We start from the raw sequence: 27,478 nt of genomic DNA, 5'->3' as shown, positions 1-27,478 counted from the left end.
TTGTGTCTGTTGTTCAAGCATGAGAAAACACTTAAAGACATTCCAGGAGCATGACTGGCTTTGGTATGTCAGAGGCATGATATGAGGAAGAAAGTGACACAGCAACTGGAATGTCCAGTCTTCTTCTCTTTTTTCCTCCAGACACTGCAGGAAGTGAGGTGCAAGCTTTTCTTCTCTCCTTACTTCAATGAGCGCCTTTCAGTGGGCGTGGTTTGCTGCCAATGGCCGGGCAGACTGACTGTGACTGGGCTGTTCTGAAACGGTCGCGCAGTGGTCAACCAATAAGCAGCCGCCTCGGCCACTGAAGGCCCGCCCACGCAAAAAACATTGCAACAAGTGCATTAAGATGCTCGCGAGCTCTGTTCTCCTCCAAGAAGCGCTTCAAGTGGAATATCCGCGACTCCACGAGCGTTTCTTTCCATTTCATACGACTAAACTCTGTAATGCGCCTTTATTTAAAGCGACTGTCGCCCGACAAGTTTGACCGGTTAGTGGCACCGAGCTGATAACATTGCGCAAGTTAGAAGTTTATCAGCAAGTGGCGTGAGCTAGTGGCTAAGCTAGCCAGTTAAACAGTACGGATTCTGTTTTGATTTTGCGTGGTACATATCGTTTTCCAAGTGTATTCTGATTCGACATGAGTGTGCGAAGGAGTGCGGAGCCGCGGACGGTGAGATATCGGAGTGTGCCAGACGACTTCATTGTGGCTGAACCACACCAACAGCTGCTGGCTTGATGAGAAAGAACGGACGCCACTATGAGCTGGGTGAGTGAAAGCGTGAAAGAATGTGCCAAGGAATCTGCGCTAACGTGTTCTGCCATGCCTGATGTTATCCGACGGTCGTATTTTTATTTTTTTTTTGTGCCATCAAACGGGACTCGGGTGTTCTTGTGGTGCCCTGTTGTTATAGTGATGCGGGAGACGCCTGGCTCTTCTGGGACTGCTGCAAGGAGGGGCAGGTGGGTGAGCTGCTACAAAGAGCTCTGTGGCCGGAGAAAGTTAATGAATGCAGAAACAAATAAGTCGTTATGCTCTTAATGTAATCTCCTTTCAAAGCTGCATGTTTTCAGACTTCCCTTCGTTCGCAACAGTGAATCACGGGGTTTACGTTCTCCATAGTTTCAACGTTCTTTTCACTCCAAATCACTTACATGCACTTGGTCCTCAACACTGCCATTTAACAACAACACAAAAAGATCTTGCAGGATGGAAGTGAAGAATGGAAAGTCTTGATTTTTTTTTCTCTCCTAAATCTCACACGATCCAGCATTCTGTATGATATCATTCCATATAATCCTCCTCTTTTTATACCTTAATGTCCATGTAAACAGTCTGTTGGCTCTTGTTGGGGGGAATCATTGCTGCTTGCTGGTGTTTGACTTTGTTTGGAATAATTTCATAGCTGCAGTGGCAAACCTAATCCTGATCTTAAAGTGATCTTAGATTTGTTTTCAACAGAGATCTAAAATTGCCATAAATATAAATTAGATGCGACCATTTAAAGTGGATCTGTCAGAGTTTTAGGGTGTCTGCGAGAGGCACTCTTTTGGTTACGTTTCAGTGTTTGACTGTTGTGATGCTGCAGGCATGTGCATCAGCACCTCAGTCCCAAGGTTTGGTACTGATCCTGTGACCACTGAGTCACAAGAAACATCTTTATTTGCATTTTGAAAACTTGATTTTGTTAGTCACTGACTTTGATCATTAAACTTAAAAAAAAAAAAAAGTAATATCATGTGCATTATCATGTATACAGTTATTATGATAGTTTATGTTAATTGTTTGTATCGGCAACACAAATGTCAACTGATCTAAACCTATGTGATGTCAATGATATTTTCTTTCTACAAACAAAGCCTTTAGTTTAATGGTTAATGACAGGAGTAGTACTACGATTGTCTCATAGTTTTATGAAGTCGTCCAAAACAGTGCCATTGAAACACCTCATATGTATAAAGGTCTCACATTAGTCTTTAAGGCGAGTTTACGCATTCTTATATTACTTTTATTTCTTTTCACATTCACATTTTAAAAAATCCTCTCATAAAAAACTATCCAAAAATTTGAAACTCAAGTAACTACTCTGTTGTATCAGTTTAAAGTTCATTATTGATATCAAACTATCTTAATGCTCCCAAACAGGTTGGGTTTCCGTAAATATCTGCCATGAAGGATGCACTCAGCTGAGAACTCAAATGTGCTTTTATGTTTTCTGTATCCTGATCAGGCAGAGTGGCAGCATTATTATAGTTCCGTCGGGTTTCACTGTCTGTTCATAAAAAGACTCAAAGGTTTATTGTCCTCGCAAAGCCTTGTTCACTGTGTGGTGTTCCATTTCTGGCTGTCTGGATCTATGACACTCGGTCATAGATCAGGTGAGCTAGTGGCTCCTTGACATACTGTTGCCACTCCCTAGTTTGGTTCATATTTTACTTCCCACGCTTTATAGGAAAGGGTCGCAGTCACTTTTCCTCCTTTAGGCCAAATTGAAAAATTGATTTTGCATCAAGTTATTTTACAAATGAATAAAATAAAATATGATTCATTAGTACTATATAGCAGTAGCTAACACTGAACAACCAGTGACTGTGTCGAACCTGTCTCAAATTATTTCTAGTCAGTAGAAAGTAGTCTGATCTTTAATTTCCAGATCAAAATATGAATTCATATTTTGGAACTGATTTCAAATGAATGCCCTTCGAAAAGAGGTGCTAGTCACAGATGGTGCGTTTGAGCTCATGTCTGTATTCGATTCTTGCAGTGTCAAGAGTGTAATGAATGTGGAGCTGGAGCCGTCTTGGTGGGCCCTTAACAAGCCCTTTGAGTGTGTGTCACTGTGAGCAAGGCTTGAATGGCCTGGTTGTCTGCCTGATTAGGCTATCATGTGTAGATGAAACCAGTCCTGAACACCGACTGGTAAAGCTTGCCTAATCAGATTATTGCTGAGATGTATATGTGCGCGCACACAAACTCCCACTCTCTCCCTCACACACACACACACAGTGGCCCCTCTCACTCCCTTCTGCTTCTGATCAGTGCTTCTTGAGCCGTACACCAACAGTACACTGTTTATTGAAATGCTAATAATGGATGATACGTTTAGCAAACACTCTACCTGCCAGTTGCAAACACAAACATGAGGTATTTATTGAACCTGGAGTAGGTGAGATGGTAAACCAATTTTCGGATTACCTTTACTTCAAAAGGCTACTTGACTATAATTATACAACTAATAACAAAAATCATCTGCTGTTGAACTCCGATGGCATTTCGTGCTGGTGATCTGGACATCTGTGAGCCTGCACAGGTATCACTGGCACGTGTTGAAATCTGCTTTGACTCACCAACCCAAATACAATACAGTGTACACAGATAAAAAAATAAGCTCTTCAACATGTGGTGTTGTTTCAGTCCATCTTGTCTGTCTGGTGTTTTTCTTGTTTAAGTTGGTTGTTAGTACTGCATCAGCTTAAAGAGGAATGATGCTACAGAACGCTAATGTTTGTTTCACACCGACAAAATATTTGTCTTTTGACTATAACGTCCGCTCTGGTCTTCCTTCACGTTAACGTCCAGCTATTGAATTTGATCCCATCTCCAGGTGTGGCAGTGCTGAACTACTACAGGGTCAAGAGGTCATGAATGGCCTCCTTTCATGAGCACCTGCCGCCTCCCCACCGCTGCAAGTGTGGGAGAAAAGATGTTGTGTTTTGCAGCAGGGTTTGTGTCGACGGGCCGTGGGTGTGTGTGAGTCTAATCTAGGTTTGGCTCCCATGTGCACTTTCTGGTGTGTGGGAGGGAGAGAAGCGCTCAGACTCCTCCCTGGGTGCTTAATTAACTCCGGACCAAGTAGTGAGTGCTGCGTCCAGCCTCCAATGAGCAGCACTATTGAATTGTTGAAGTATGAAGAACTCAAACTTCGTCCTCTGTGAACCTCAACTTGTTAATTCCTTATAATTCAGTTAAAAGGACAATTCTTATACCAGCTTTACATTAACCCCCAACATCTTTAGCACTATTATTAATATAAATTATAAATTCTTGCTTGGAATGGAAATATTTACCAAAATATTTTCTAATTATGATTTTGTGAGGAATTATTTTAACCAGAATATGAGTGATATTATTGAAACGGATTTGTCAATTACATTTCACATATTAATGTTAGAAAAGCTCCTGAAAAGTGTATGTTTATTTCTATTTATCTTGATATTCTCTGGATGAAATATGTATAGAAGTGAAGCTGAAATATTCTCTTAGGCCCATGTCAATGGAATGTGTTTCTATGTGAATCTCCATTACTGGCCAAATAAAACCAGTACGGTTTGCAGGAATGTTAAGAAATGTCTCTCCATTCATTTTTAAAGAACCTGTCCAGCACAATATCATTAAAGCGAGCATGAAGTGTCTTGAGAACATCTGATATATAGTTTAAGATTAACCATCTGGCGTGTGAAGTCCACAGATTTAGTCTGAATTGTAATAATCGTATTTATTACATTATATATCTATTATAAGATGCTCATCTAAGATGGTAGTGCTGCCAAAATGATGGACACCTCTGGACATGCGTAAGCTCAAATATAATATTTAAGCAGGTCCATAAATATCACATTAATGAAGTTCACTTTCTGTATATAGCTGTCAACCATGTGTGACTTTTCAAACACACAATTGTATGTCATTCCTTTTGCTTTCAACCCCGTCCACCTGATAACTCACATTGCTTCTGTGCCAAAAGTGAGTTAATACCAGCTGGTCTGTGACAGTTGGCGCCGAGAGTGAGCACAAGACACAAAGGTGTTGAAGGATCACAAGGCCGGTAGCGCGACTGACGGAATCACTAAGGTATTCAAAACAAATATATCCCAGTCGAACTAAAGGTGTTTCTTCCATGTCTCTCATCCTCCTGTTTTAGGGGGGAAGGAAGTGATTCATCCCTGTTTTTTCTCTGGTTGTTGATGTTCATGATTTCTCAGAAGCTGAGCAAGAGTGGGAACAATACGGGTATTGAACACAGATGAAAACTGTGGCATTGTTTAGAGGGGTGTTCAGTGTCCGTCAGCAGTGGTGCTTGGCATTTGAGGCTCTGTGTTTACATAAGTGCCTGGTGTGATGGAGTGCTTGAGTGACAACAGATTCCACTGAGAGTTGGACTGAGAAAAGCCATCTGCTTCAGAGCGTGCATCGGGACGGGAGCTGTGGTTGCGTTCCAGGATCTGTCTTAAATCCCAGCCGAGGCCACAGAAGTCGGTGCAAGTTATTTTATCACAAGAATCTGTGTTGTCTGGGCTTCATATCATGTTCATCTGGGATTTGCTCCTTCTTGCTGTAACGCCGTGCGGATAAGAGGTACAGAGCGCATGAACGTCTTCTCGGGAGCAGCAGTGGTAGTCAGCCACACATCATCTAACTTTAGGTTGTTGATGAGTACTGTACGCAAATTATATAGGGGTCTGCTTTTACTTGGTCTGTTTTGTTTACTGCTGTGATGGGCATGTCATCACTTTTGGTTCTTTGGAGTCAAGAGAGTTTTCCTGAATCTTTTTTTCCTTAAATAATGAATTTATATTTATTTAGGACAGATGCCTTGTTCTCGTGTTTTGTGTAGTGTTCTTTCTTCAAAAAAGATTCCGCGCCACTGGTTCCTTTCATAAAATCTTTTATGTAATATTAATTTTAATACTATTTGTTGTTTTATTTATTTGATTGCCTCCTATCGCCATAGTTTACACTTCATTGCTTAAGTTGTTTGGAGAGGAAGGCCAGACTCGGGTGGTTTGGACTTGTGTAGAGGAGAAACAGGGAACATGCTGGATATAAATTCTTGCTTGGAATGGAAATATTTACCAAAAAAAAGTAGAGGAAGACAGCCATAAGGCTTATTGATGTGATAAAGGAGGATATGAAGAGGACAAGCAACCGACTAAGGTGGAGGAGACGGATGGGAAATGGCTAAAGACAAAACAAAAGATTCTTCAAAATACTACAACTATAAAGGGAATGTGTCTCGGACTTCTCAGAGTCTTCATCAAGGAAGTTGCATTTACTGCCTTCATCCATTCAGTCAGCCTCCTAACTGCTGTTGATGATGTAAGCGAGGGAGCTAAACCTCGAACTTCTGAGGCAGACAACCTACCAGTCTACAAGTGAGTGAAATGCTGCTGAAGTAGTCAGCGGGAACGTGGGCAATTTAGACCATTAATCACGACAGATTAGAAAGTTTCATTTCTGAATCACACTCACTGAGCTGCACTTCAAAGGCTAGGGAGTATTAGCTACACACACACACACATGCGCACACACACAGACTCCCCAATCGGGGCCTCGTCCCTCCTTTGACATAAAAATGCAGTTTCAAGGAAAAATGCTTGCACTGATTTCCTCAGATTAAGGTGACTTATCTGGACAAGGATTTTTCTTTCCAACACAATCTACACACTGTTGTGCATCGGCTTTAGCCTCTAATTTATGGTTTCTTTTCTGTTGATACGATGGAGTGTACAGAGCTCCATTTAGCAAATGTATAATACTGGCTGCGTGCACACAAAGTACACTGCAGAGGTATGCAGAATCTCTATTATTTTCAGTCACATTACCAGCTCCAGTGAATAGGCACTTACTGGGAATGCTAATATTAAAGTGACAGTTGCTGGCTGGAATGTTGTTTGCTTGGAGGTGCTGATGTGCTGTCCCAGTGTCTTTTTTTCTGTAATAGTATTTTATGTAAAAGTATTTTCTGTATATCAAGTTCTGGTTGTAAAAAAATCAGTCCTCTTTGTGTTTACAAAGTCACTGATCTCTATGCTGAACAGAATGCCACACCAGTTTTAAATCACTAAATATGTTTTTTTTCCCCCTCGTTTTCAGGTTGATGTTAAGGAGAGAGCGCCATCCACGTGTGCAAACTCCCATTCTTTCCAGCACAGCAAAGTTGAACCATTGATTCGGAGTCGACCCCTGAGTGATGTTTATCCTTTCCAGACTCACGTTGACAGAAGTGTTCCATTCGTTCTATCGGGATGTGGTGGGCAGGTTCAACCAATGACCTCGCGGGCTTTTGCCGATGAGAACCATCACAATGGCATCAACTCTTCGGCCTGGTCCAATCCAGTGATCATGCAGGCTGAAGGGAAAACCTCAAGAATTATGAGTCTTTTCTCGACCTCACGGAAAGCCCCTGATCCTGGTCAATGTTCAGGTGCAGACAGTCCTATCACAGTCAACGTTACTGATGGCAGCAGCGTCCCACAGTCATGGGCTGGACTCCCAGGACTGGGGGTCATGGACTCCTTTAAAAAGTTGAGGTCGACTGTCCTGCAAGGGATTCAGAGTCGGGCAGTTAACTGTGAAGAGAAGCATTCGTCTCACCAGGAAGCTACTAATACACACTCGATACTGGATAAGACGACAAATCATTCAAATGGTTTGGAAAACTTCAGTATGTCACGTGGACGCTTGACGTCTGAAATCATACAAAGTGACATTGATTTGGAGGACTATGAGGATTACGACGAGAGTGATGACGATGGACTGCAGAGGAATTCTCGCTTTTCCAGGAGCATAAGAAGAGCATATGGAGCAGGACGCATCTCTTTACTGGACATGGAAAATGGGAGACGGACAGGAAGCTGTCAGGAAAAGGCTTGTGATGGTCAGAAACTGGAGCAAAGTTCGAAGGAATGTGAGCAAACTGAGAGCATGGGCGCAAATGCCACGGTGCTGAGCAGACTCAGTAAAAGCGCGGAAAACCTTCATTTATTTAAAGCACCTTTCAAACGTAGAGCGCCATCGCCAGGTTCCCCATCGCCAACAGCAGACTGTGACATCAACCCATCAAATGGGACAACAAGCATCCACAGGACGTCCAGCGCCTCTTCGGCAGACTTGCGTGGCCACAGTCGCCGGAAAGGTCCGGTCAAACCTAAGGGACAAATGCCCAAACTGGTGAACAGCATGACGGACTTGACCGTCCGGCGGAGGCAAAGTCCCTCACCCAGTCCAACCACACCGTCTCCAATGTCACCCTTGTGTCGTCTCCATGACGACTATTCCAGACGAGTGCCTTGCCTAACAACGAGTGAGCGACAGCGCCGCCCATCCCCGGTCAGAGCCCGGCTCATGTCTGTGGAACACAGGCCGCTGGTTCATACGCAGCCTGACGTCACACAGCAGCAACAAGAGGCAGCAGGACCAAGTTCTTCTGCTGCTGCTGCTGCTGCTCTCTCTGAATCGCTGGGTCTCACCTCATGTGGTTCTGAACAGACAATGCAGAAGGATGCAGCACCATACCACAAACCACAACCGTCTTCTCAAAGCCAAGATCAGGCAGATAATCCACAGTCATGCGAGGTAAGACAGTTGGGAAATTGTGTCGTCACATGTCCAAATTCTATGTCCTAAGGCAGGGATCGCCAACATGGCGCCCATGGGCACCGGGTAGGCCGCAGAGACCAAGGGAGTTGTCCATGGGCTGTGTAAAATGATTAAAAAAATAATAATAATAATTTAAATTTTCATGTAATAACCAACTTATTATGTTTGATTTTGTTTAATTTTTGGTTACACTATTGGTAATTATATGAAAACCCAGCCATGAGACAAGTATTTGAGAGGAATATCATTTATCATCCATAATATATCATGATTTCAGTGTGTGCTGAGCCGATGGTAGCCCTTTGGGTCACACTGTTCACAATGTGTTACCTTCCCTCCCCATCTTCTCTTCCATACAGACTTACTTAGTGAAGATATATTCTTAAACCATTGTACTATGCCCTTTCAACATCATGAATGGTGACGTTGTCCAGTGATTCAAGTCAATCGCATAAATTAAGCGCAAGCATGCTAATAATGTTGTAACAGGGAAGTGGCATTGCTTGGAGCAGAGTGTTGCATAACATTAAGTTGTAAGTCTGTCACTGCAAACCTTGACCTCCATTCCTATTTCATATTTTAATACAATCAGACTTCTTTAATCGAGGTTTAAAAAGGCCTTTTCTAAAGTGTTTGCTCATCCATCATGAGGATGAGATCATGTGGAGCGACTGTGTGGGCTTCCTATATAAATGACTTTTTCCTCACTGAGTTGACTGGTGATCCTGTTTGGAGGATGAGCCGTGTTGTGAAAGTATTGCTCAAAAACATTCGCTCAGGAGCCGCTGGAGTGTTCCATTGACTCTTATCAGGGTCACATGTTGCAGGCAGCTGTTCTGACTGAAGGAGCAGGCCTGGTTAATGATTACGCTTTGTTTATGATTACTGGGCCTTGTGCAAAGTAACTTTGTGTTCCTGCCCCTGGTGAGTAGACAGCAGCGCTCGAGCACGTCCCCCCCCTCCACTTACAGCCAAATTGACCAAAGTCCAGCATCATGGGCAAAGGACGAGGTAGAAGAACTAGCGGCATTAGGCAGACCAAATCGCATACAGCGTTGAAAGACGGATTGTGTTTTAATTTAAGAATAGAACTTTACCTGAATATGGTCAGGAGAAATTGCGTTGGCTCACCAAACAAGTTGGCTGTTACTGGAGTTAAAGTAGTAGATTTGGTAGAGGAGGACTCGGGTCTTTATGAGCATGACGATGGTTCTAATCCATTGTGTGCCATTCAAGTGCATATGCCAGGGCCCGGATCCAGATCGAGAAACTCTTGAGGTAGGAATAGAATTGGAGTATTTCAAATGTAAAGCTTTATTCTGTAGATCACTTTGTTCACCCTGTCTGGTGGCTCAAATCATAGAGTCCATGTCTTGCCTTGTTTTAACAGACAAATGTCCATTCCAACAGTTTGATCAGGTTGCAGTCTAGTCAGGTCATCATATCACCATAATGTTCATGTATTTTCCTCCTCTACTGGCAGCTTTAATGGAGAAAGAATCAATCATTATGCTGGTGGTTCTTGTATTATTTTGTTCAGTGTTGCTCATTGTTTTGAATGATATCCACCCACATGCCTTCAAACCAGCAGTGGACTAGGGACAAAGTATTTCTTTGAATCAGTGAATAACTAAATTCACTAGGCAGAGTTGTAAATAGTTCTCTTCATTTTTAAGAAAGAGCATTTTGTTCGCTTCTAGTAGAGGTAGACTGATGCTGCTCTATGGTTATCTCTTACAGAAAGAAAGATTCTAGTTGAGATGGTTGTGATGTGTTTGTGGCATGTCAAACAGTGCTTTTACTTCCTGACATGGCTTGTCTGTGGGTCGCTTGTTTGGGGTGAGCAAGGCCTTTACAAAACTGGAAGTTTGGAAATCATTGAAGAAACGTGATGTCTTTGCTGTTGAAAAGTAAACCGAGATTCAAAGTTGTGGGAGTAATTAATGCAGATTTGAAGACAGGCCTGGGCATCATGATATAACTGCTTTGTCACCGTAGTTGGTATCAATTGATGAAGCAAAAGTCACAATTGCAGTTCTGGTAAAAACAAGGTGAAGGTTGCTACTTGGAGCTGGTCACTCTGAACTGCCAAAATACTCATCATCCAACTTGATACATAGTCTTGAATGACTACACTTAATAGATGTTTCATGTGGTCCAAGCTTAAGATATATTCATTTTGATTGAGTGATCTTTCTCTGAAAATTTTTATTTAGTTCCCACATCTTTTTCAGTGTGGAAAACACTGCTCTTGAACCAAAAGTGCTTTAGGTGAAGGCAACAAGACAGGAAAGCGGGTGCTTTTTGGGTCGATCCGTCAACCGTTCTGTTCAACTGTTCAGTGCAATATAATGTAATTATTCCAACGCTCTGTAATGATAGCAAACTAATTTAAACGTCATTATCCGAACCCAGTGCCTCTAAGTAGTGTAGTCCTGTAGATAAGATACGTAAAGTTACTTACGTAAAGTCACAGTGCAATAAGCAGTCACCACTCAGTAATCTTGTGTTGTCACAATACCTTTTTTTTTTTTTTTACCAACTCAGTGATTTATTTATTATATTTTTAAATATGTTACTGCCAGACTCTCTTGCTGGTTTCTCTGAACATTCCCGTCTGAACATCTAGGAAAAACTGGTTTCAAATAATTTGCTGCTTTAAAATGGAATGAGTTCCACACACATGTCGAACTGGAAAGTCTCATTTCACTTAAGAATTTAAACACTGTCATTAGACTGTTTTTACTAACTATTTAGGCGCATTCATATTGTTCACAAATGTTGTGGCTTTTGTTTATTGGGAAAGAGTTGCTGGTATCTTGTGCAGGTTTCTTTCTTCGACATAAAGCAGGTTAGCAATGTTATTCAACCTCATTCGGTTTAAAATTCCAAAAAGTCATGTGGAACCAGAGGTTGTTAGTGCTAAACTAGCACAACATGACTGTAAAATTTTTTCTTCAAACAGTTTTTCCTAATTTCGATTATATTCAATTATATTTCGATTATATATATTTCGATTATATATAACTCTTAAGCTTAATAAGCGTTTACTTGTTCAATGGCCCACTGTGAACTTGCCACGCACTATGTTGACTATGTTAACATTAACAATTGTAAATGCAAGTTTCCAGGTTGTAGTCGTTGAAAATACTTTCTGTGTTCCTTTGTTAAATATTTATCAGGTTTGTTAGCAAACAGTTTTGTGCAGAACTGAGCGACTTCACACAGAAACAAGGTATGAGAGGGAAGACTTTTTTGAAGTTACTGAATCATTTATGTGTATTACATAATGCCATTCAGCATGAAGAGATGGAATTTCTCTGAACTCTGAGACATCAGTATCTGTAAGGTCATTTCGTTCTCCAACAGGTGACACCGTATCAGAAGGGACATGAACCACTACTGCAAGCTGAACTCTCTCAGTCGAGCAGCAGCAGCACCCCACCTACTTCACCAGTGAGCCCCGCCGAGTCACCTGCGTCACCCTCGGATGCATCCGCAGAATCGTCTGTGAAGCCCAGACGTCGGAATGGACGCCCCAGACCCCGGCCCATCTCTGACTATGGTCAACTCTCCTCGCGGAAGCAGCCGATTCCAGAGGAAGTGGCGGTCCTGCACTCTGAGGACAGGACAGCTGAAGTGTGTTTGCTCAAGGACTGCGTCGATTCTGACAGATGTGTGAGTGGGGGCAGCCCTGAGAACGGCAGCATCAATGGAAATATCCACAACAGGAAGCAGCGGCCAAACTCCGTGATGGGAGTTGTGGATTTACTTTCTGCTGATTCTGAGGAAAAGGAGGGCCGCCTTCCTTCAGTAAGTCTACTCAGGGAAGTCTCAGTAGGACCGCACATATTTTAATAACTTCCTGTCTGGCCTGAATGGTTTAGAAAGTAATCTCCAATTTCCTCTCAAAATTACTTTTGTCTCCTCTGCAGCCATTGTCTCGCCCGCCCATCCCCTCCCACCAAGTGCCCCCCTACAAAGGAGTGTCTGCGCGGTTTCGTCCTTCTACTCTCTCCCAGAGCACCCCCATTGGACTGGACCGTGTCGGAAGGCGAAGGCTCCACAGAGTTCTCAGTGGTGGGTAGCTGTTGTCTGACAAAACTCCTCCGTCCGTGGGAAAGTCGAGTCTAGGAATGCTAATAAGAGTGTCGGGGGTAAATATTTGTGCAGAGACAACCTGAAGTCGACCTGTGGGTGTGTCTTCATCTCAAGCTTGGTTTAGGATTAGTTTAAGCTCACCATTTTCAGATGTCATTTTTTTTAAAGGCCGCTTGCGTTGCAGATGGTGTGCCTGAGTGTTCAGGAACCCTGGACGACAGCGTCAGCGAGGAGGAGGAGGGCAGCTTTGATGAGCTCCCTGATGTCACACCCTACCTGGAGCCGGGGGTGGAGCTATCCGTCCTCATCGAGGTGAGTCGATGGAGGACACCTCACGTCAAACATAATCTGCAAAACTGTCTCACGTACGTGTGATGCAACACTGTTTGCCTCATGAACAAGCATGTTAAGTGGTTTGTGTGTCTTCAGAATGTTGGCTGCGTATCAGCAAAAGCTCCATAATCTGACATGTCGGACATCAGCTTAGGCTGCATGTAATTATGTCTCATCTGTGTATGTTACGTGCTACCCAGGGGATAAACTCGGGCCACGCCGTCTACGCCGAGGCTCTCTGGGACCATGTGACCATGGAGGAGCAGGAGCTGGCCTTCAAGGTGGGCGATGTTGTCAGAGTCCTGGATGCCCCACATAAAGACTGGTGGTGGGGCAGAGGGGCTGAGAGGGAGGGATGGTTCCCCTCCAGCTTTGTCAGGGTAAGTGCACTTCCTGACCTGTGTGACTTGTGCCTGTTTGCTTTGCGGCAGTAGAAAAAAAGAACTTGTAAACTGGCTCAGGCCCAAACAATCCTGCTCTGCCCTGTTAACAGTGAGCAGCGATTCATTGTTAACTGGTGGTTTCTGTGGTAACCACTGCTGATTGGCAGTTACCTTTTAGTTAAGGAGACTCTTGTTTGACTGACAGATCGGCTGTGCAGCAACAGCTCTGCTGAAGGAGCAGTTAACATTGTTACCGTAGATATATTGATGCGAGCACCTTTCCTATATAAATGACTTTTACCTCATCATATGATCACATGAGTGATCACCGTCCTTTTTGTCTACATTAAGCCTGTGCATCCTGAGGCTATATTTTATCAATCATTTATGCTGAAGCTGCTGGGACTTTAGGTCAAATGTCTCTAAAGCTTCTCTGTGTTTCAGGTGCGAGTAAACCAGGGCGATTCCAGTGCAGGTAGCGTGGAGAGTGTCACTGATCAGGAGGATCCAACTCCCAGAGACCCACACAGCAGCCAGCACAGGGAGCAGATGAGAACAAATGTGGTTCAAGAAATAATGAACACAGAACGGATCTACATCAAACACCTGAAAGACATCTGTGACGTGAGTCCTTTTGTGCTGTCACATTATGAACATACCTCAAGTATTTTCATTATGTAACGGGAATATTTTATGGGTGTGCAGCGCCAATGCTGTTTCTGTTCCTGTTGAGCAGTGTCTGAGCTGTTTTCATGGTCTGTGTATTCCCTTCTTGTCGGCAGGGATACATCCGTCAGTGTCGTAAGCACCCCGACATGTTCACTGAGCACCAGTTGAACACCATCTTCAGCAACATCGAGGACATCTATAAGTTTCAGAGACAGTTCCTTCGAGACCTGGACAAAAAGTACAACAAAGACCAACCTCACCTCAGTGAAATCGGCGCTTGCTTCCTAATGCAGGTGGAAAGTTCACTCCATATCTGTTTGTCAATAAATGACCCACCCTGTTTTTTCAAGAGTTTCTCGTGTTTTTCTCCACAGGGAGAGGGGTTTTCTATCTACTCTGACTACTGTAACACCCACCCTGCAGCGTGTGCCGAGCTGCAGCGCCTCATGAAGTCAGGCCGGTACAAACATTTCTTTGAGGCCTGTCGGCTGCTTCAACAGATGATCGACATTTCTATCGCGGGGTTCCTGCTCACACCAGTCCAAAAGATCTGTAAATACCCCCTGCAGCTGGGGGAGCTGCTTAAATACACCCCAAAAGATCACAGGTATATTGCTGAATTGTGTTGTGTGTGTATTTCCATCTTGTGATGGATCATTATGTTATCACAGTCAAATTTGACTTTATACTTCTACTCCATCCAGTGACTACAGTGGGGTGAGTGAGGCTTACAATGCAATGAAAAATGTTGCCAGTCTCATAAATGAGAGGAAGAGACGGCTGGAGAGTGTTGATGCCATCGCTCACTGGCAGGTTGCCATTCTTCACTGGGAGGTACTGCACAGCTTTGGTCACGCTGCATGACTGTTTTCACTCTGTTATAAATTGATTTTGTGCATGTGAGGGAAAATATTTGTTTATTTGTTGTGATGTTTGACGGATAATAACTTGAAAATAAAACGTACTTGCGTGGTGATCATGACACACATTTCTTGACAGGCTTAGCTGTATTTACAGCACGTTCAGTGACTCATTTTGTTTCAGGGTTCTGATGTTCTGGACCGCAGCTCCGAGCTGATCCACTCCGGTGAGATGACCCGACTCGTCCGCCAAGGAAAAATGCAGCAGCGCAGCTTCTTCCTGTTCGACCACCAGCTGGTCTTCTGCAAAAAAGATGTCTTGCGCAGAGACCTGCTGCACTACCGCGGGAGGTTAGACATGGACCAGGTGGAAGTGCTGGACCTGCCTGATGGACGGAACACAGAACTGGGGCTGATGCTGAGGAATGCCATACGCCTGCGCAACGCTTCCACGCTGGAGTTTGTGTGTGTCCTGTGCTGCAGGAAAGTGCAGGACAAGCAGCGCTGGTTAGAGGCCTTCGCCAAAGAGAGGAACAGAGTCAAGGAGGACCAAGAGATGGGTGAGTGACAGCATTCCTAACTGCATTTTAGTCATGACTTCTTCTTGGCTGCAAACAAACTCCATCTGGTTAAAGCAGCGATCAGCCTGTATCTTGGGGCGGAGTCGAATCCCTTTGTATTCACCGTACACAAAATGCACAGCAGTGTTCTTCCGGCAACTTCTGTGATTCAGTAATACAACATACATTTGATGGGACAAATATGACATTTCATGAGAGTCAGGTCATTGCAGTAACATCATCATGCTGTGTGTTGCCTGTTGCAATGACAAGTGGTTATGTTCTCATCTGATATCTTAATAACGCACCACATTTGAACACAGCAGTGTCTTCTGTCAACTTCTAAAGCCTTATTCGGCTCTAGTCAAAGTTCATCTTCAAAGTGTCCTCTTCAACCTCAGCACAACAACGTCTTTATTATAGATCCAGTTAGTTTATTTTCTGATCTTATCTGCACCAAAACATGTCAAAACAAAGACCAGGTTGTTGACGCAGGAATGACATGCAGTGCTTGTGATATTGTCAGAACACTCATTTTTAATAGCAAATATGTATAATCCTGCTGGATTACACCTTCATCTCTGCATTTCAAACTCTGCTTCTGCTTCCTGCCGGTTTGTGAGTCTCTAAACCAGGGCTGGGCAAACTCTTCCACACAGGGCTGCAGTGGGTGCCGGATTTTGTTCCACCCAATCACGAGGACACCTTTTTAGGTGTCTTCATTTGAACATCATCATCAGTTGACTGTCAGTCTGGCGTTGCTTGTTTCAGCGCACACCTCATTGGTTACACTGTGATCGGTTGGAACAAAAACCTGTACCACCTGGGCCCCTTGAGGACCGGTTTGCCCACCCATTGTTTAAACCATACACCGTAGCAGGTCTCACTATTGTTCCATGAAGCTCTCCTTTCACTCTTGCTCACTCTCTTCTGTCACCGGTCAGTCCTGTCGACGGGCTCCTCCCACTCCACCTCATTTGAGCTCTCCTCTTCACCTCCTTTGATCTCCATTGGTTGCTCCTCTGCTGACTCTCCCTGCATCTTCACTCTTGCTTCTCCCTCCCTCTCACACCAAGGCATTCAGTCTTCCTTCTACTGACTTTCCTTTTCTCTTGAGCTTGTACGTCCTCCTCTCCACCTTCTGTTGAGACTCATATTTACTGTCACTGCAGAGGAGCTTTCATTTCAAATGGTTTCTTCAGTTGAGCTGGACTTCTGTCATCATTTCACCAAAAATGAGTTTACATGTGACTGAAGGCCATGTGGGGGATTTAGGGTTATACTTTATATTACTGTCTCATCTATAACGCATTATTAGTACATTCATGAGCCATTGTAATACACTTACAAGGCTTTATAGAAGAGGTTATGAATGTTCATAATCCTGTGTGGTAACTTATAACAATGTTTCTCTAGTATTATAAGGGCTACTAGTTCTTGAAGCATCATGACTACAGTGCACAGCTTATAATACTTGATAAGCCTGACATGATCTACAAAGCTTTTCACGTACTTTACATTGTGATGTCTTATAAATGTACTGATAATGCATTATAGATGAGATGATGCTTAACATGTTACCGAATTTCCCTTTGTAATGTTATATCTTTGCCCTCTGCGTGCACTGATCACGTCCGGCTGACGCAGAAGAGAACCAGTGTATAGAGCAGTGAAACTGGTTTGTGAAACAATGCAGAAGGTGCAAATAGCTTGCCTCTGGTTGGCACGTCTGAGGGCTGGTGAACTGCCTGTGCCACTTCACTGTGACGCGTGTTGTCTGACACAGGCGTGTTTGTAATGTCACAGAACGTGCTCTCATTTGTGTGCTGTCATTTATGCCTCGTCTTTCTGGATTGGACCGGAGGGCACATTTCTAAACGAAATGAATTTTGTCTGGGGCTGCTACAACGTAGTTCAGTCTCATTGACTAAATCAGTCACCAACAGCTCCATGAGTCGACCAGTCGTGACGCCATCTTTCTCTTTCCGCGTGTGCGCTGCGTAGCATAATCTGAAGTACCAGGGAATTGGCTGTCGCTCCAGGACCATCCTCGTGTGGGAACATTTCACAGTGGACACGTTAAAGTAGAGATACAATGTTTGCCAAACATAACATTTCGTACCACATTTTGAGCAAATGAAATTGAAATCCTAAGTTTAGACATAACATTTAACATCAGTGTAAACATTACTATTTACAACTGTACATGCCTCATGCTAGTCTACTCATCTTTGAGGGAGACTGTCAAAAAAAGCTCTTAGTTGCCGACCTAAATGTGTCCTGGTTATTCTTCACATCTAATCTCACCTCGTCTCCTGACAGGGATCGAGATCAGCGAGGAGCAGCGGAAACAGGCACTTCTGAATGCAAGAAAAGCAAAAAAGGGAAAGATGAAGGGTAAGAGTTGCTTTTCTGTTCAATTCTCTCTTTTTTGTCTTTCATTTCACTTCTTTTTCTTCTTTCTTTAAGCGATCGGATACTCTGGTTCCGTCCCGCTTCAAAACCTTCACCCACTTCACCAGCGACACGTGACCATTCCAACCAGCGTGCCTCAGCAACAAGTCTTTTCCCTGGCTGAGCCCCCAAAACGAAAGCCTTACAACCTCTTGTACAGCATCACCCGAAACGCCTTGTTCCGAAAATGACTAGCCTCCCCTCTGTGCTCTGGGTGCTGCGTGCACTGAACATTCTGATGTGTGTGCCTCGCGTCTGTTTTTGTCTCGATGAAGTCCAGTGCCTTTATTGTGAAAGGTACCTTACAAAGTGTTAAAATACCAACCCACGATGCTGCTCTCGCTAGAGAACTTCCTGAATTATTCCAGCTGCAATATTTATGCCTCCTTTTTTTCTTTTGACGTTGACAAATGATTTTTATTTTGATTGACAAAGGCTGGATCCATTCTGTTTTTTGTTTTGTTTTTTTGTGTGTTTTGTTTTAGCTGTGCTACAAGTCTGTCTACTCTGAGCGACTCAGCCAGAGAATTATTGGCACCTTCACCCACTTTACAGTGTAAATAAAACTCTTGTGCAAAGAAACTGTTTTTCTAAGTAGATTTTTTTTTCTTAAACGGACGAAGCTGGAGTGGAACATGAAGTGGCCATCGACGTTAATGAATGAAACATTAGCTATAGGACTCTTCTGCTGTCGTGGGATCCTGTTTCAGAGCGCAGGTGGACGTGGACCCGAGGAGACTCCACGACCCGTCTGGGTCATTCGGAAGCTGCCTTTTTCCCCCTGTGAAGGAGCTGGTGATGGAATCTGTCAAACAAAAATCCCAAATGAGATGATACAGGCTGAAAGGGATGTCTGTGTCATGGGCACCGAGAGTGAGGCGGTTGAAAAGAGGCCTGAGGAGGACGCAGGTCAACATGATGCTGCCAGTGTGAGTAACAACAGTTGCTTGCTTGACATTGTTACTCTTGATAGATTCACCCATTAGGCTGCTGAATCTTCTGGATCTTCATCTTTGAACAACCTAAATGCATTTGCCCCTTTGGGAATCCGTATCTATTTAGAATTGATTAACTACTATTGCGCAGTGTGGGATGACACTGAGTGAATAATTGATGTGCGTGAGGTAACTGAATGAGCGCTCCATCTGATAAGAGGAACCGTAGCCCCCTCCTTCCTGTTGCTCTTTATTGCCTTCGCATGGAAACATGGCGCTTAAAGATGATCCCATCGAGCACGAGCTGTCAGGGATGGAAGTGTCATGGCCGTGCTTTTATGAGCTTTGTGGTGGATTCATCGATCCTGAGAGCCTCTTGATTCTTCTTTTCTTCTTCCTCTGTAGATCGCAGAGGTGTCAGTGGAGGTCTCCACCGTGGACCACACTCTGGAGAAGCTCCGCAGGAAGTACCGAAGGTGCAGACGGAAGCCTTCCAGGACGAAGGAGTTGTGGACCCGTCTGCTGAACGTCCCTCACATCGCCCTCATCATCGCCGCGGTGGTGTTTGTGGTGGTGGTCATCATGTGGTCGCTGCTGTGGGTCTTCATCTGTAAGAACACTGCCTCTAGCTCTTCTTACTTATGCTTGAAAATCTGTGCCCATAATGACTTTAAAAGAGCCATTTGGATGAATTAATTACAGTCAAAAATCACTGATCCAAACGGTGCAGATTAATCTCGTTTTCCAGGTGCACCACATTATACAATGTGACGTCATAACCAAAGCATCCATGATGCGTTCGCAACCTTTTTGATCTCGACGCCCAGCTTTTCCAGAACAAATGGGCCTGGAGCCCATTCGAGTAACAGAACTGATTCATCACTCCAGATTTCATTTGTGTTCAATAACCATATTTAATCTCTGTAAACAAACCAAAACCTTGTGAAATGAAATGAAACCGTGTGATCATCGCAAAGATTTGTCATGGAAAAGTCCAACCTGCATCAGAACCGGGTGCAAGTCATATTCATCAAATAAAAAAAATATACTGGATACAAACTGTTGAGGAAAAATGGAAAAAAAACTGTACGTCATGGATAAAATCCAAAATAAAATTAATATAATAAAGGTATGTATACATATATGCACAATATATTTCATTTTCATTTTCAAATACACACTAAAGAAGATATAAATAAAGTCTAAATGAAAATATCCCCGTAAACTTTACTAAATAATTTTAAGAACTGCTTCAACAGGTGCGTTCATAGTCAGTTTTTTACTGTTGGGGGCGCCATCACTCTCTTTATCATTTTTTTCTTTTCCAGAACTTCTCCATAGTTGGTAACTATCACAGATTTGCAGCAGTCAAGTCAATTCAGTGACACACAACTGCCACCGAACGTGGCAAGTGTATTAAAACTGAGTGTCTTGCGTCCCTCACAGCCCAGAAGTGGAAAACATTGGAACTTTTAGCGGCCCTCTAGGCGCTCGCTGCTCAACCGTGGACCTCAGCCCTGTGGTTAAGAATCACTGATCTAGTCGGTTTCACTAGTCTGACCTTCAGCACAAGCGGGGACAGTTTCGGGGGCATGTTTCAGACAGAGTTCAATAAACCTAGAGAGTCAACTGAACTGATGTAGGCTTGTGCATCAAAGGGCCAAAGGGATTGAACACAGATTTCCTCTGTCAAAAAAAGCACTTATTGAGAAGCAAAAAAAAGGTTATTTGGGATTTCACCTTTATGATTAAACAGATTTTTTTTTTTAATATTGCACTGCTGCGACTTGCGTATCTTAAATGAACGCTTGAGTAACAGATGCGACATCATGTTTCCAGTTCGCAGAGAAAGCAACAGCGGAGCGTACTTTGCCGGGATGCTGCGTGTGGCCAATGTGGAGTTCATCCCCGAGTACCGCCAAGCTGAGTCCCACGAGTTTGTCTCCATGGCCAACAGAGTACAACACGTGGTAAGAGCCGCGCGGCGCATCGTCATGGTGAAGTGCTGTTGAGCGCTGCGGCGCTGATTTGTTGACTGTTTTCAGGTGAGCAATGTGTACAGGATGTCTTCAGTGGCCCGGCTCTACAAACATGCTGTGATTTCAGACCTCAGGTACGTGCTAAGAGGTTTATGACTCAGCATTTGTGTGTAGATGACTTTTCTTTATCTAGCGTTGAAAAGAGTTGGACAGTGAATATAATGCAGTGAAGAATGAGAGGACATTTTAAAACTGCCATCAAGGTCGCCCACGTAACTGCGTGGACAGGACTCACCTCGTGCTCTTTGGTCCTGTCTTATCTTATCCATGAGGCGGTGTGTCTGAAGAGAGGACTCCAAACATACGTGAGGTCCTCAAATAGATTTTCACATTTAGTGATTCTTAACCATAGGGCCGGGGCCCATGGTTGGGCCGCGAGCGCCTCCTCGAGGGCCACTAAAAGTTTCTTTGTTTTACCTTTGGGCTTTGAGGGCCGCAAAATGCTCACATCTAATACATTAGCCTTCTACGGTGACAGTAGTGTGTCACTGCACTGACCTGACAGCTGCAAATCTGTGGTAGTGAACAACTATGGAGAAGTTCTTGAAAAGAAAAAATGATAAAGAAAGTAAAAACTGTTCATGAAAGCACAAGTAGAAGCAATTTTGAAAAATAATTTTATTTTTATATATTATTTTATTGCAATACTTTTATTTACACTTCTTTCATATCTTCTTTGGAGTTTCAATAAAATATATTATTTTTATTTTATGCCATTTACACATGGTTTTATATTTATTATATGTATTTTTTCAGATTTGTCAAGTGTATTTTTTTCTTTTTTTTTCTTTAGTAAATTTGATGAATATGTCTTGCACCTGGTTCTGCTGCTGGTGGGACTTTTCAATGACAAATATCTCTGCGATGATCACATGGTTTCACGTCATTTCACAAGGTTTTGGTTTGTTTACGTGTAAGTAGATTAAACATGGTTATTGATCACAAATGAAATCAAGAGAAATGAATCAGTCCTGTTACTTGAATGGGCCCTGGGCCCGTTTGTTCGGGGAACGGTGGGCATCAAGATCAAAAAGGTTAAGAAGCCCTGTTTTAAAGTTTAAGCTGAAGGCCTTCTTCCAATACTTGCCAAAACACAATAAGTAATAAGCAATAACAAGGACCAAATAATAGAAATACATTAAAAAAAAAAATAATAATAATAATAAAGGACAGTATAGTGAAAAATAAACGTATGAAATGCAAATAAATAGCTTAACATAAAAGTTATAAATTGTAAAGTTATAAGTAGTAAAGGTGCATGAAAGGTTGAGCTATAAACAGTTCAGGTTCTCCACCAGTAGAAGGAGGAATCATTTGGATTTAATGTCAACATCTACAATTGATCTTCACTTTCAGCAACAACCACAAAGGAGGTGTGCTGGTGCATTTCTGGCTGGTGTTTGTGGTGCCCCGTCTGAAGACTCCGGCTGTGTGTGAGGAGTGTGTCGGAGTCATTCTCCGAGATTCAGTGCACACCAGTGTGAAGAACAGGTCGTCGGTGGGCTACCTCCTGGGTCTGCCCGTCGACATCGACTCCATCCTCATCAACGGTGGGTCTGTCTGCCCGTCCTCCCTCTGTCCACTTCAGCGTGACTGTGCTGTGTCCCTCCACAGCCGTCCAGCGCTCGGATTACACATCCAACGCAGCAGGTGAGCTCCACCGCCTCAGAGTCTTCTCTGTGAATCTTAAGAGGTCTCACTCCTGCCAGGATCCCAGTGTGTGGACAAGCTCTATGCCAATCTTCCCGGGGTGAACGTCCCTCTCAACATCTTCTCCTCGTGGTTCGGCGTCAGCTGCCACGTCAAGCTCACCGCGCCGCCAGGTTTTCTCATCCGACTCACGATCACGTCGTTCCTCATCGAGCCCAGCGACTGTGTCAACGACGCCCTGACTGCGTATGACGCTCTGCTGCCCATGAGAGGCCGCATCCTCCACAGGTGAGAGGATGTGAGGAAGAAGCCTGCCTCAGCTCGAGTCTTGACAAACCTGACCTGCCTTCTGCAGGCTGTGTGCGCCAGTGTCCAGCCCCATGTCTCTGGTGTCCACCTCCAACGTCATGCTGCTGCTCTTCAGAATGACCAGCGGCAACAAGGTTTTCAGGGGACACTTTGAAGCTCTACCAGTGGAACGTAAGTCGCATCCCACGTGTCTGAAAAATGATTCTTTTTGAGCACGCAGTCAAACTAATGATTTTTAAAAGAAAGTTAAATTAAACTACCTTCTCTGCAGAGATTATCTGTAATGCTGCTGCCCCCTGTCGTCCAAATCAGCTCATTTCACTTGTTGCTGTTTAAAATCTCACAGTTGATAAATAAAAGAAATGAAGGGCAATGAAACAAGCGGGTTGGTGCCGAATGTTTTTCTAGTGGCGAAGAAAATCCTTGAACGTTATTAAAGATGGCGGTTCCAAGTGACTGCTCCAGTTGAAATCTTCATGTCTCCATTTTTCTCAGCATGTGCCTCTTACATGGAGACGGGTTCTGGGCCGCACGTCTCCGGCCAGATCTACAGCCCCTTCCACCCCAGCCTGCTGCCCCCTCAGTGCTCCTGCTCATGGACATTTCGTGTAGGTTACTGAACGTTTGTAAACCCCGTCTATATCTACATGTGCTTTTCTTGATCTAGACTCCTTCGCCTGGTGTGGGAGTTGCCATTCACTTCCAGAACTACGTGCTGAAACCAAAAGACATGAAGGGCTGTGAGCATGGCTGGTGGAAGGTCAACGAGGTCATGTGTGTGGCGCACCATTGGTGTTCACTCCATGTGACTTGTTTGTTTGACGTCTGACCGTGTTCATGTTCTGCTCCCAGCTTCTGTGGCAGCTACATCAGCCACCACTCCGTCTTCCGGATCCCTGATCACAGTCCAGAGGTGGAGTTCCGTTGCAGCGCCCGACTCTCTGACCCACCTTTCCAGGCTTCGTACAGCAGCTACAACATCAGTCAACGTAAGCTGAGAGAGAGCGTCCGCGTCGGAACACAAGTCCATCTTAGTAAACAACAGCTTTATACGCATGACTGCGTGAAAAAAAAAAAAAAGTGCGACTTTTGGTCCTTCTGCTCTGTTGACATATTTAAGAGTCGACATGAGAAGAACGATTCACTAGAAAAACACTCAGAGAGCGCAGACCTCCAAGCGGCTCCTTTCCAACCACACAGTAATTCCTTTTACCCAGTATTATTGCCCTTTATTGACCAGTACTATTCAGTACCTTTCTTAGTTCAGCAGGTGGCAGTAGTTTTAGGGAATTCACTCACATTAACGCAGTGAGTGCGATGAGGTGTTGTAGCTGACAGAGAACTATAATTTAATAGTCCAGTCTTTGCCCTACTACCCATTTTTTGAGTTATTTAGCGAAGATATTTCACCGATCACATTAACTTCTTGGCCGTGGCCAATATGGGATAAGCAGGAGAAATTCGTTTTTTGTGTGTTTGGGTCTCAAACTTGCGGCCTGCGGGCCACTTGTGGCTCTCAGGATGCAATTCAGCAACCCGCCTCTGGGTGCGCCGTTTTACCACTTTGTCCAATGAGGGATGGTTTCACCGTGAGTGAAGTGAATTACCTCGGATTCATGTACTTGAATTCAAGGATGCGTCTGTTTTGTTGCAACCATGAATGTGGCTAGCTTTTTAACTCATGGTTCCTCTGTTAGTTCTCCATAGATGGTTACCATGCTTATTTTTATGTGCACTGCTGGCTGGTCAAGTGACGTATTTTAAGAGGATTTAAGTGGATTTGTCTTTTAATGCAAATAAATACAAAATGACCCGATGATGTTTAGCAAAAAACACCACTCTAGTGGCCAAAGTTTGAGACCCCTGAAGGAAATATTTGTTTAACGCGAGTTTGAAAATAATAGAAATGTTTTAGCAGAAAATGATTTCATTTTGAGAACCTTTTGTTTCACCTCAACTGTGGTTCAAGTCCCATGTTTAGTGTGTATTCTCCTGCTCCTGACCTCACATGCTGTCCAGCCTGCCCGGAAAGCCACTTCCTGTGCTCCACGGGGCTGTGTGTGGACAAGAGCCGGCGCTGCGACGGTCTGGACGACTGCCAGGACGAGAGCGATGAGGTCTTCTGCTGTAAGTGCCGTCAGTCGCCAAGGCCAGATGATAACTGTAGGCCCGATGAGTTACACCTTGATAGCTTATCTCAATTCATAGCTTTTATGGCAGGATACGTTGTCGTGAATGTTAACCTGCACGTTCAAGCCTGCTGAGGTCATTCATGTCTTCACAGCCCGGCCCAGTAAGAGCTGCAGCGGGAGCAGCCCGGTGCATCCTCTGTTCATCTGTAACGGAGAGTCCGACTGCATCGACGGACTGGACGAGATCAACTGCACTCAGGGTATCGACCGTCCTTGACAGTTGGTCGAGATGCACTTTCACTAAGGTTTTATTTTCACAGAAACAACCTGCTCAGCCATCAGGCACCGATGCAGCAGCGGCTCCTGCATCCTGAAAAAGAACGCCAAGTGTGACGGCGTGGCTGACTGTCAGGATCACAGCGATGAGGAGGACTGTGGTGAGGTCTCACGGCTGAAGCGGAAACGTGTCTAGGTTGATAAGCCACTGAGCAAAGGTTAGTCCTCGGTTCCCTTTGTTAGGTGGCAGGAGGGAAGCCAGCCAGGAGCTATGATAGACGTCCCTTATAAAAGCACACTCCTGTCTTCTCCAGTTCATCTTTGTGTTGTTCCGTTGGAAAAGTGAGCTCTCTGGTTTATTGGTTTGGGTGCAGTGTGTTGTTTGTCTCCACTCAGCTGAGTCAGCCATCGCTGCTGTTGCCTCATCAGGTCAAAGGTGACCGGAACTGGCTGTCTCAGACCACTGTCTAGTATTGTGCACGTGAGGCGACCCAGATGACTTGTTGACAATATTTGTTCGGCAGCATGTGGTCGCCCTGCGCCGCTGAAGAACCTGGAGTCACTCTCGGGGCCACAGCGGATTGTGGGTGGAGCCAACTCTGTAGAAGGGGAGTGGCCATGGCAGGTCAGCCTCCTCTTCTCCGGTCACCTGTACTGCGGTGCCTCCGTCCTCAGCTCTGACTGGCTGATCTCAGCGGCTCACTGCTTCAGCAAGGACAGGTCAGTGGCAGTCAGTGGTCATGTGAATTTGCAACATCCGACTCACCTCTCGCCCTCCTGACCCCGGCAGGCTGTCAGACCCGCGCCACTGGAGCGCCCACCTGGGCATGTTGACGCAGGGCAGTGCCAAACACGTAGCCGAGATCCAGCGGATTGTGGTGCACCAGTATTACAATGCCTACACGTTTGACTACGACGTGGCGCTGCTGCGGCTGAAGAAGCCGTGGCCCTCGTCCCTCAGCCCGCTGGTGCAGCCCGTGTGTCTGCCCGGACCCTCCCATACGGTGACGGACAGTCACAGCTGCTGGGTCACAGGGTGGGGGTACCGCTCCGAAGACGGTGAGGGAAAGACTCATACACATTCAGATTAAACAAATGAATTCCAGTGTGGCTGATGGCATTGTCCCCGGCTTACTGGGACTCCGCTCTCTTCAGACAAGGTTCTACCCTCCACCCTGCAGAAAGCCAAGGTCTCCGTCCTGAGCCAGACCGAGTGTAAGAAGAGCTATGGCACGGTTTCCCCTCACATGCTGTGTGCCGGGGTGCCCTCTGGCGAAAGAGACGCCTGCAGGGTGAGGCCCTGCCTCAAGCTTCCAAACACTGTGTGGTCACAATGCAACTGGGTTCTGGACTCTCTGCTCTCCAGGGGGACTCTGGGGGACCTCTGGCCTGCCAGGCTCCTGCTGGGGGTCGCTGGTTCCTCATCGGCATTGTGAGCTGGGGAGCCGGCTGTGGAAGACCCAACCTGCCTGGAGTCTACACCAGGGTCAACAAGTTCACCTCTTGGATCTCCAGCCACATCAGCTGACGCCCGTGTCCACTGCTAGTGTGTCCTCATGTAATAAACCACCGAGGTGTCAGAGCTGTGTCAGCCTTTGATCGCCACACGTGACGGTGGACAATGGAAAAGTTATTTGACTTGTACCACATTTTAATACTCCATATAAAAATAGTACCTTGTTATTTGGAGCAATATTTTAGTTTCCAAATGAATTTTGAGCGACGCAGCTAAAGTTAGCATTGTATGTCTGATATCAATATTTGGAAACTGAACGCTTGTTTTTGTAGTGGACTCGCATTTATTAACTCTTTTCTCTGCAACAACAACGTTTGTACTTCAGTAACGTTTTCTAGTTAATTTAGTTTTTCCAAAGGGGAAGTTTGAACTGTCCCTTGCACAGAATGGTGGATATTATAAACTGTGTTTCTCGGTACGTTCACGCCATAAAACACTGTGACGCAATAGACGCCAGCAGAGCAACATGACAACCTGGTCATTAAAACATATGCTTGTTGCGATACATAATTACATGCTATTACTGCATTTCACTCATCTAGTTCTATTCGATTTTACCACTTCTATCAATTCTCTAGCGCCCTCGTGTGTCCACTGTGGAGCATCTCTGACTGGTTTCCACATTAAATCACCACTTTGAACCGACGTCCTTTGACTGACCAACACCAACCGAGTTGAATCACAATCTGTGGGGCAGCGATGGACATTCGCAGCCTCATAGTGGCCTCATTGTCCCCCGCGGTGCATTCTGGGCCACTGTGTGGCACCTGCCGAGCAGGTCAGCAGGTCTCAGGTCGGATTTCTGGAAGGCACCGCGGGGCTTTGCCTCGCTGCTCCTCCCTCTCCGCCGTGTCTATGTCTGAGGTACTGTTGCATATCGCCTG

General features: G+C 44.7%; 2 protein-coding genes across 5 annotated transcripts; both read left to right on the top strand.

The window, feature by feature from the left end:
- Positions 1 to 372: 372 nt before the first annotated feature.
- On the top strand, positions 373 to 19,190 carry spata13 (spermatogenesis associated 13). 4 transcript variants are annotated; one of them, XM_053860313.1, is made up of 14 exons: positions 373 to 766; positions 6,872 to 8,353; positions 11,747 to 12,190; positions 12,313 to 12,457; positions 12,663 to 12,790; positions 13,012 to 13,191; positions 13,639 to 13,818; positions 13,977 to 14,156; positions 14,238 to 14,470; positions 14,568 to 14,697; positions 14,908 to 15,283; positions 17,606 to 17,680; positions 17,753 to 18,666; positions 19,078 to 19,190. In XM_053860313.1, the coding sequence occupies exons 1-13, from the start codon at positions 758 to 760 to the stop codon at positions 17,926 to 17,928; spliced, it is 3,738 nt and encodes a 1,245-aa protein (XP_053716288.1). In that variant the 5' UTR covers positions 373 to 757; the 3' UTR covers positions 17,929 to 18,666; positions 19,078 to 19,190. The 4 variants fall into 4 exon arrangements, with proteins under 4 accessions (XP_053716288.1, XP_053716290.1, XP_053716289.1 ...); XM_053860315.1 differs by lacking the exon at positions 373 to 766 and adding an exon at positions 5,141 to 5,250; XM_053860314.1 differs by lacking the exon at positions 373 to 766 and adding an exon at positions 5,215 to 5,353.
- On the top strand, positions 18,944 to 27,258 carry tmprss7 (transmembrane serine protease 7). Its single transcript, XM_053860104.1, has 18 exons — positions 18,944 to 18,991; positions 19,078 to 19,282; positions 20,512 to 20,642; positions 20,718 to 20,785; positions 22,068 to 22,265; positions 22,300 to 22,361; positions 22,421 to 22,649; positions 22,717 to 22,841; positions 23,166 to 23,278; positions 23,338 to 23,444; positions 23,523 to 23,659; positions 24,690 to 24,797; positions 24,955 to 25,062; positions 25,123 to 25,239; positions 25,603 to 25,798; positions 25,869 to 26,137; positions 26,234 to 26,370; positions 26,445 to 27,258. The coding sequence occupies exons 1-18, from the start codon at positions 18,944 to 18,946 to the stop codon at positions 26,604 to 26,606; spliced, it is 2,520 nt and encodes an 839-aa protein (XP_053716079.1). The 3' UTR covers positions 26,607 to 27,258.
- The last annotated feature ends 220 nt before the right edge of the window (positions 27,259 to 27,478 follow it).

Source organism: Synchiropus splendidus, chromosome 3, assembly GCF_027744825.2.
Source record: "Synchiropus splendidus isolate RoL2022-P1 chromosome 3, RoL_Sspl_1.0, whole genome shotgun sequence".
In the NCBI taxonomy this organism is placed as follows: Eukaryota; Metazoa; Chordata; class Actinopteri; order Syngnathiformes; family Callionymidae; genus Synchiropus; species Synchiropus splendidus.
This window is presented reverse-complemented; position numbering and strand designations above follow the sequence as displayed.

Coding starts and splice junctions, on each gene's coding strand:
- tmprss7 (XM_053860104.1), top strand. CDS start 18,944: ATGGCGCTTAAAGATGATCCCATCGAGCACGAGCTGTCAGGGATGGAA. Junction 18,992..19,077: donor ACGAGCTGTCAGGGATGGAA/GTGTCATGGCCG, acceptor CTTCCTCTGTAG/ATCGCAGAGGTGTCAGTGGA. Junction 25,799..25,868: donor CACTGCTTCAGCAAGGACAG/GTCAGTGGCAGT, acceptor TGACCCCGGCAG/GCTGTCAGACCCGCGCCACT.
- spata13 (XM_053860313.1), top strand. Junction 13,819..13,976: donor ACCTGAAAGACATCTGTGAC/GTGAGTCCTTTT, acceptor TCTTGTCGGCAG/GGATACATCCGTCAGTGTCG. Junction 14,157..14,237: donor GCGCTTGCTTCCTAATGCAG/GTGGAAAGTTCA, acceptor TTTTCTCCACAG/GGAGAGGGGTTTTCTATCTA.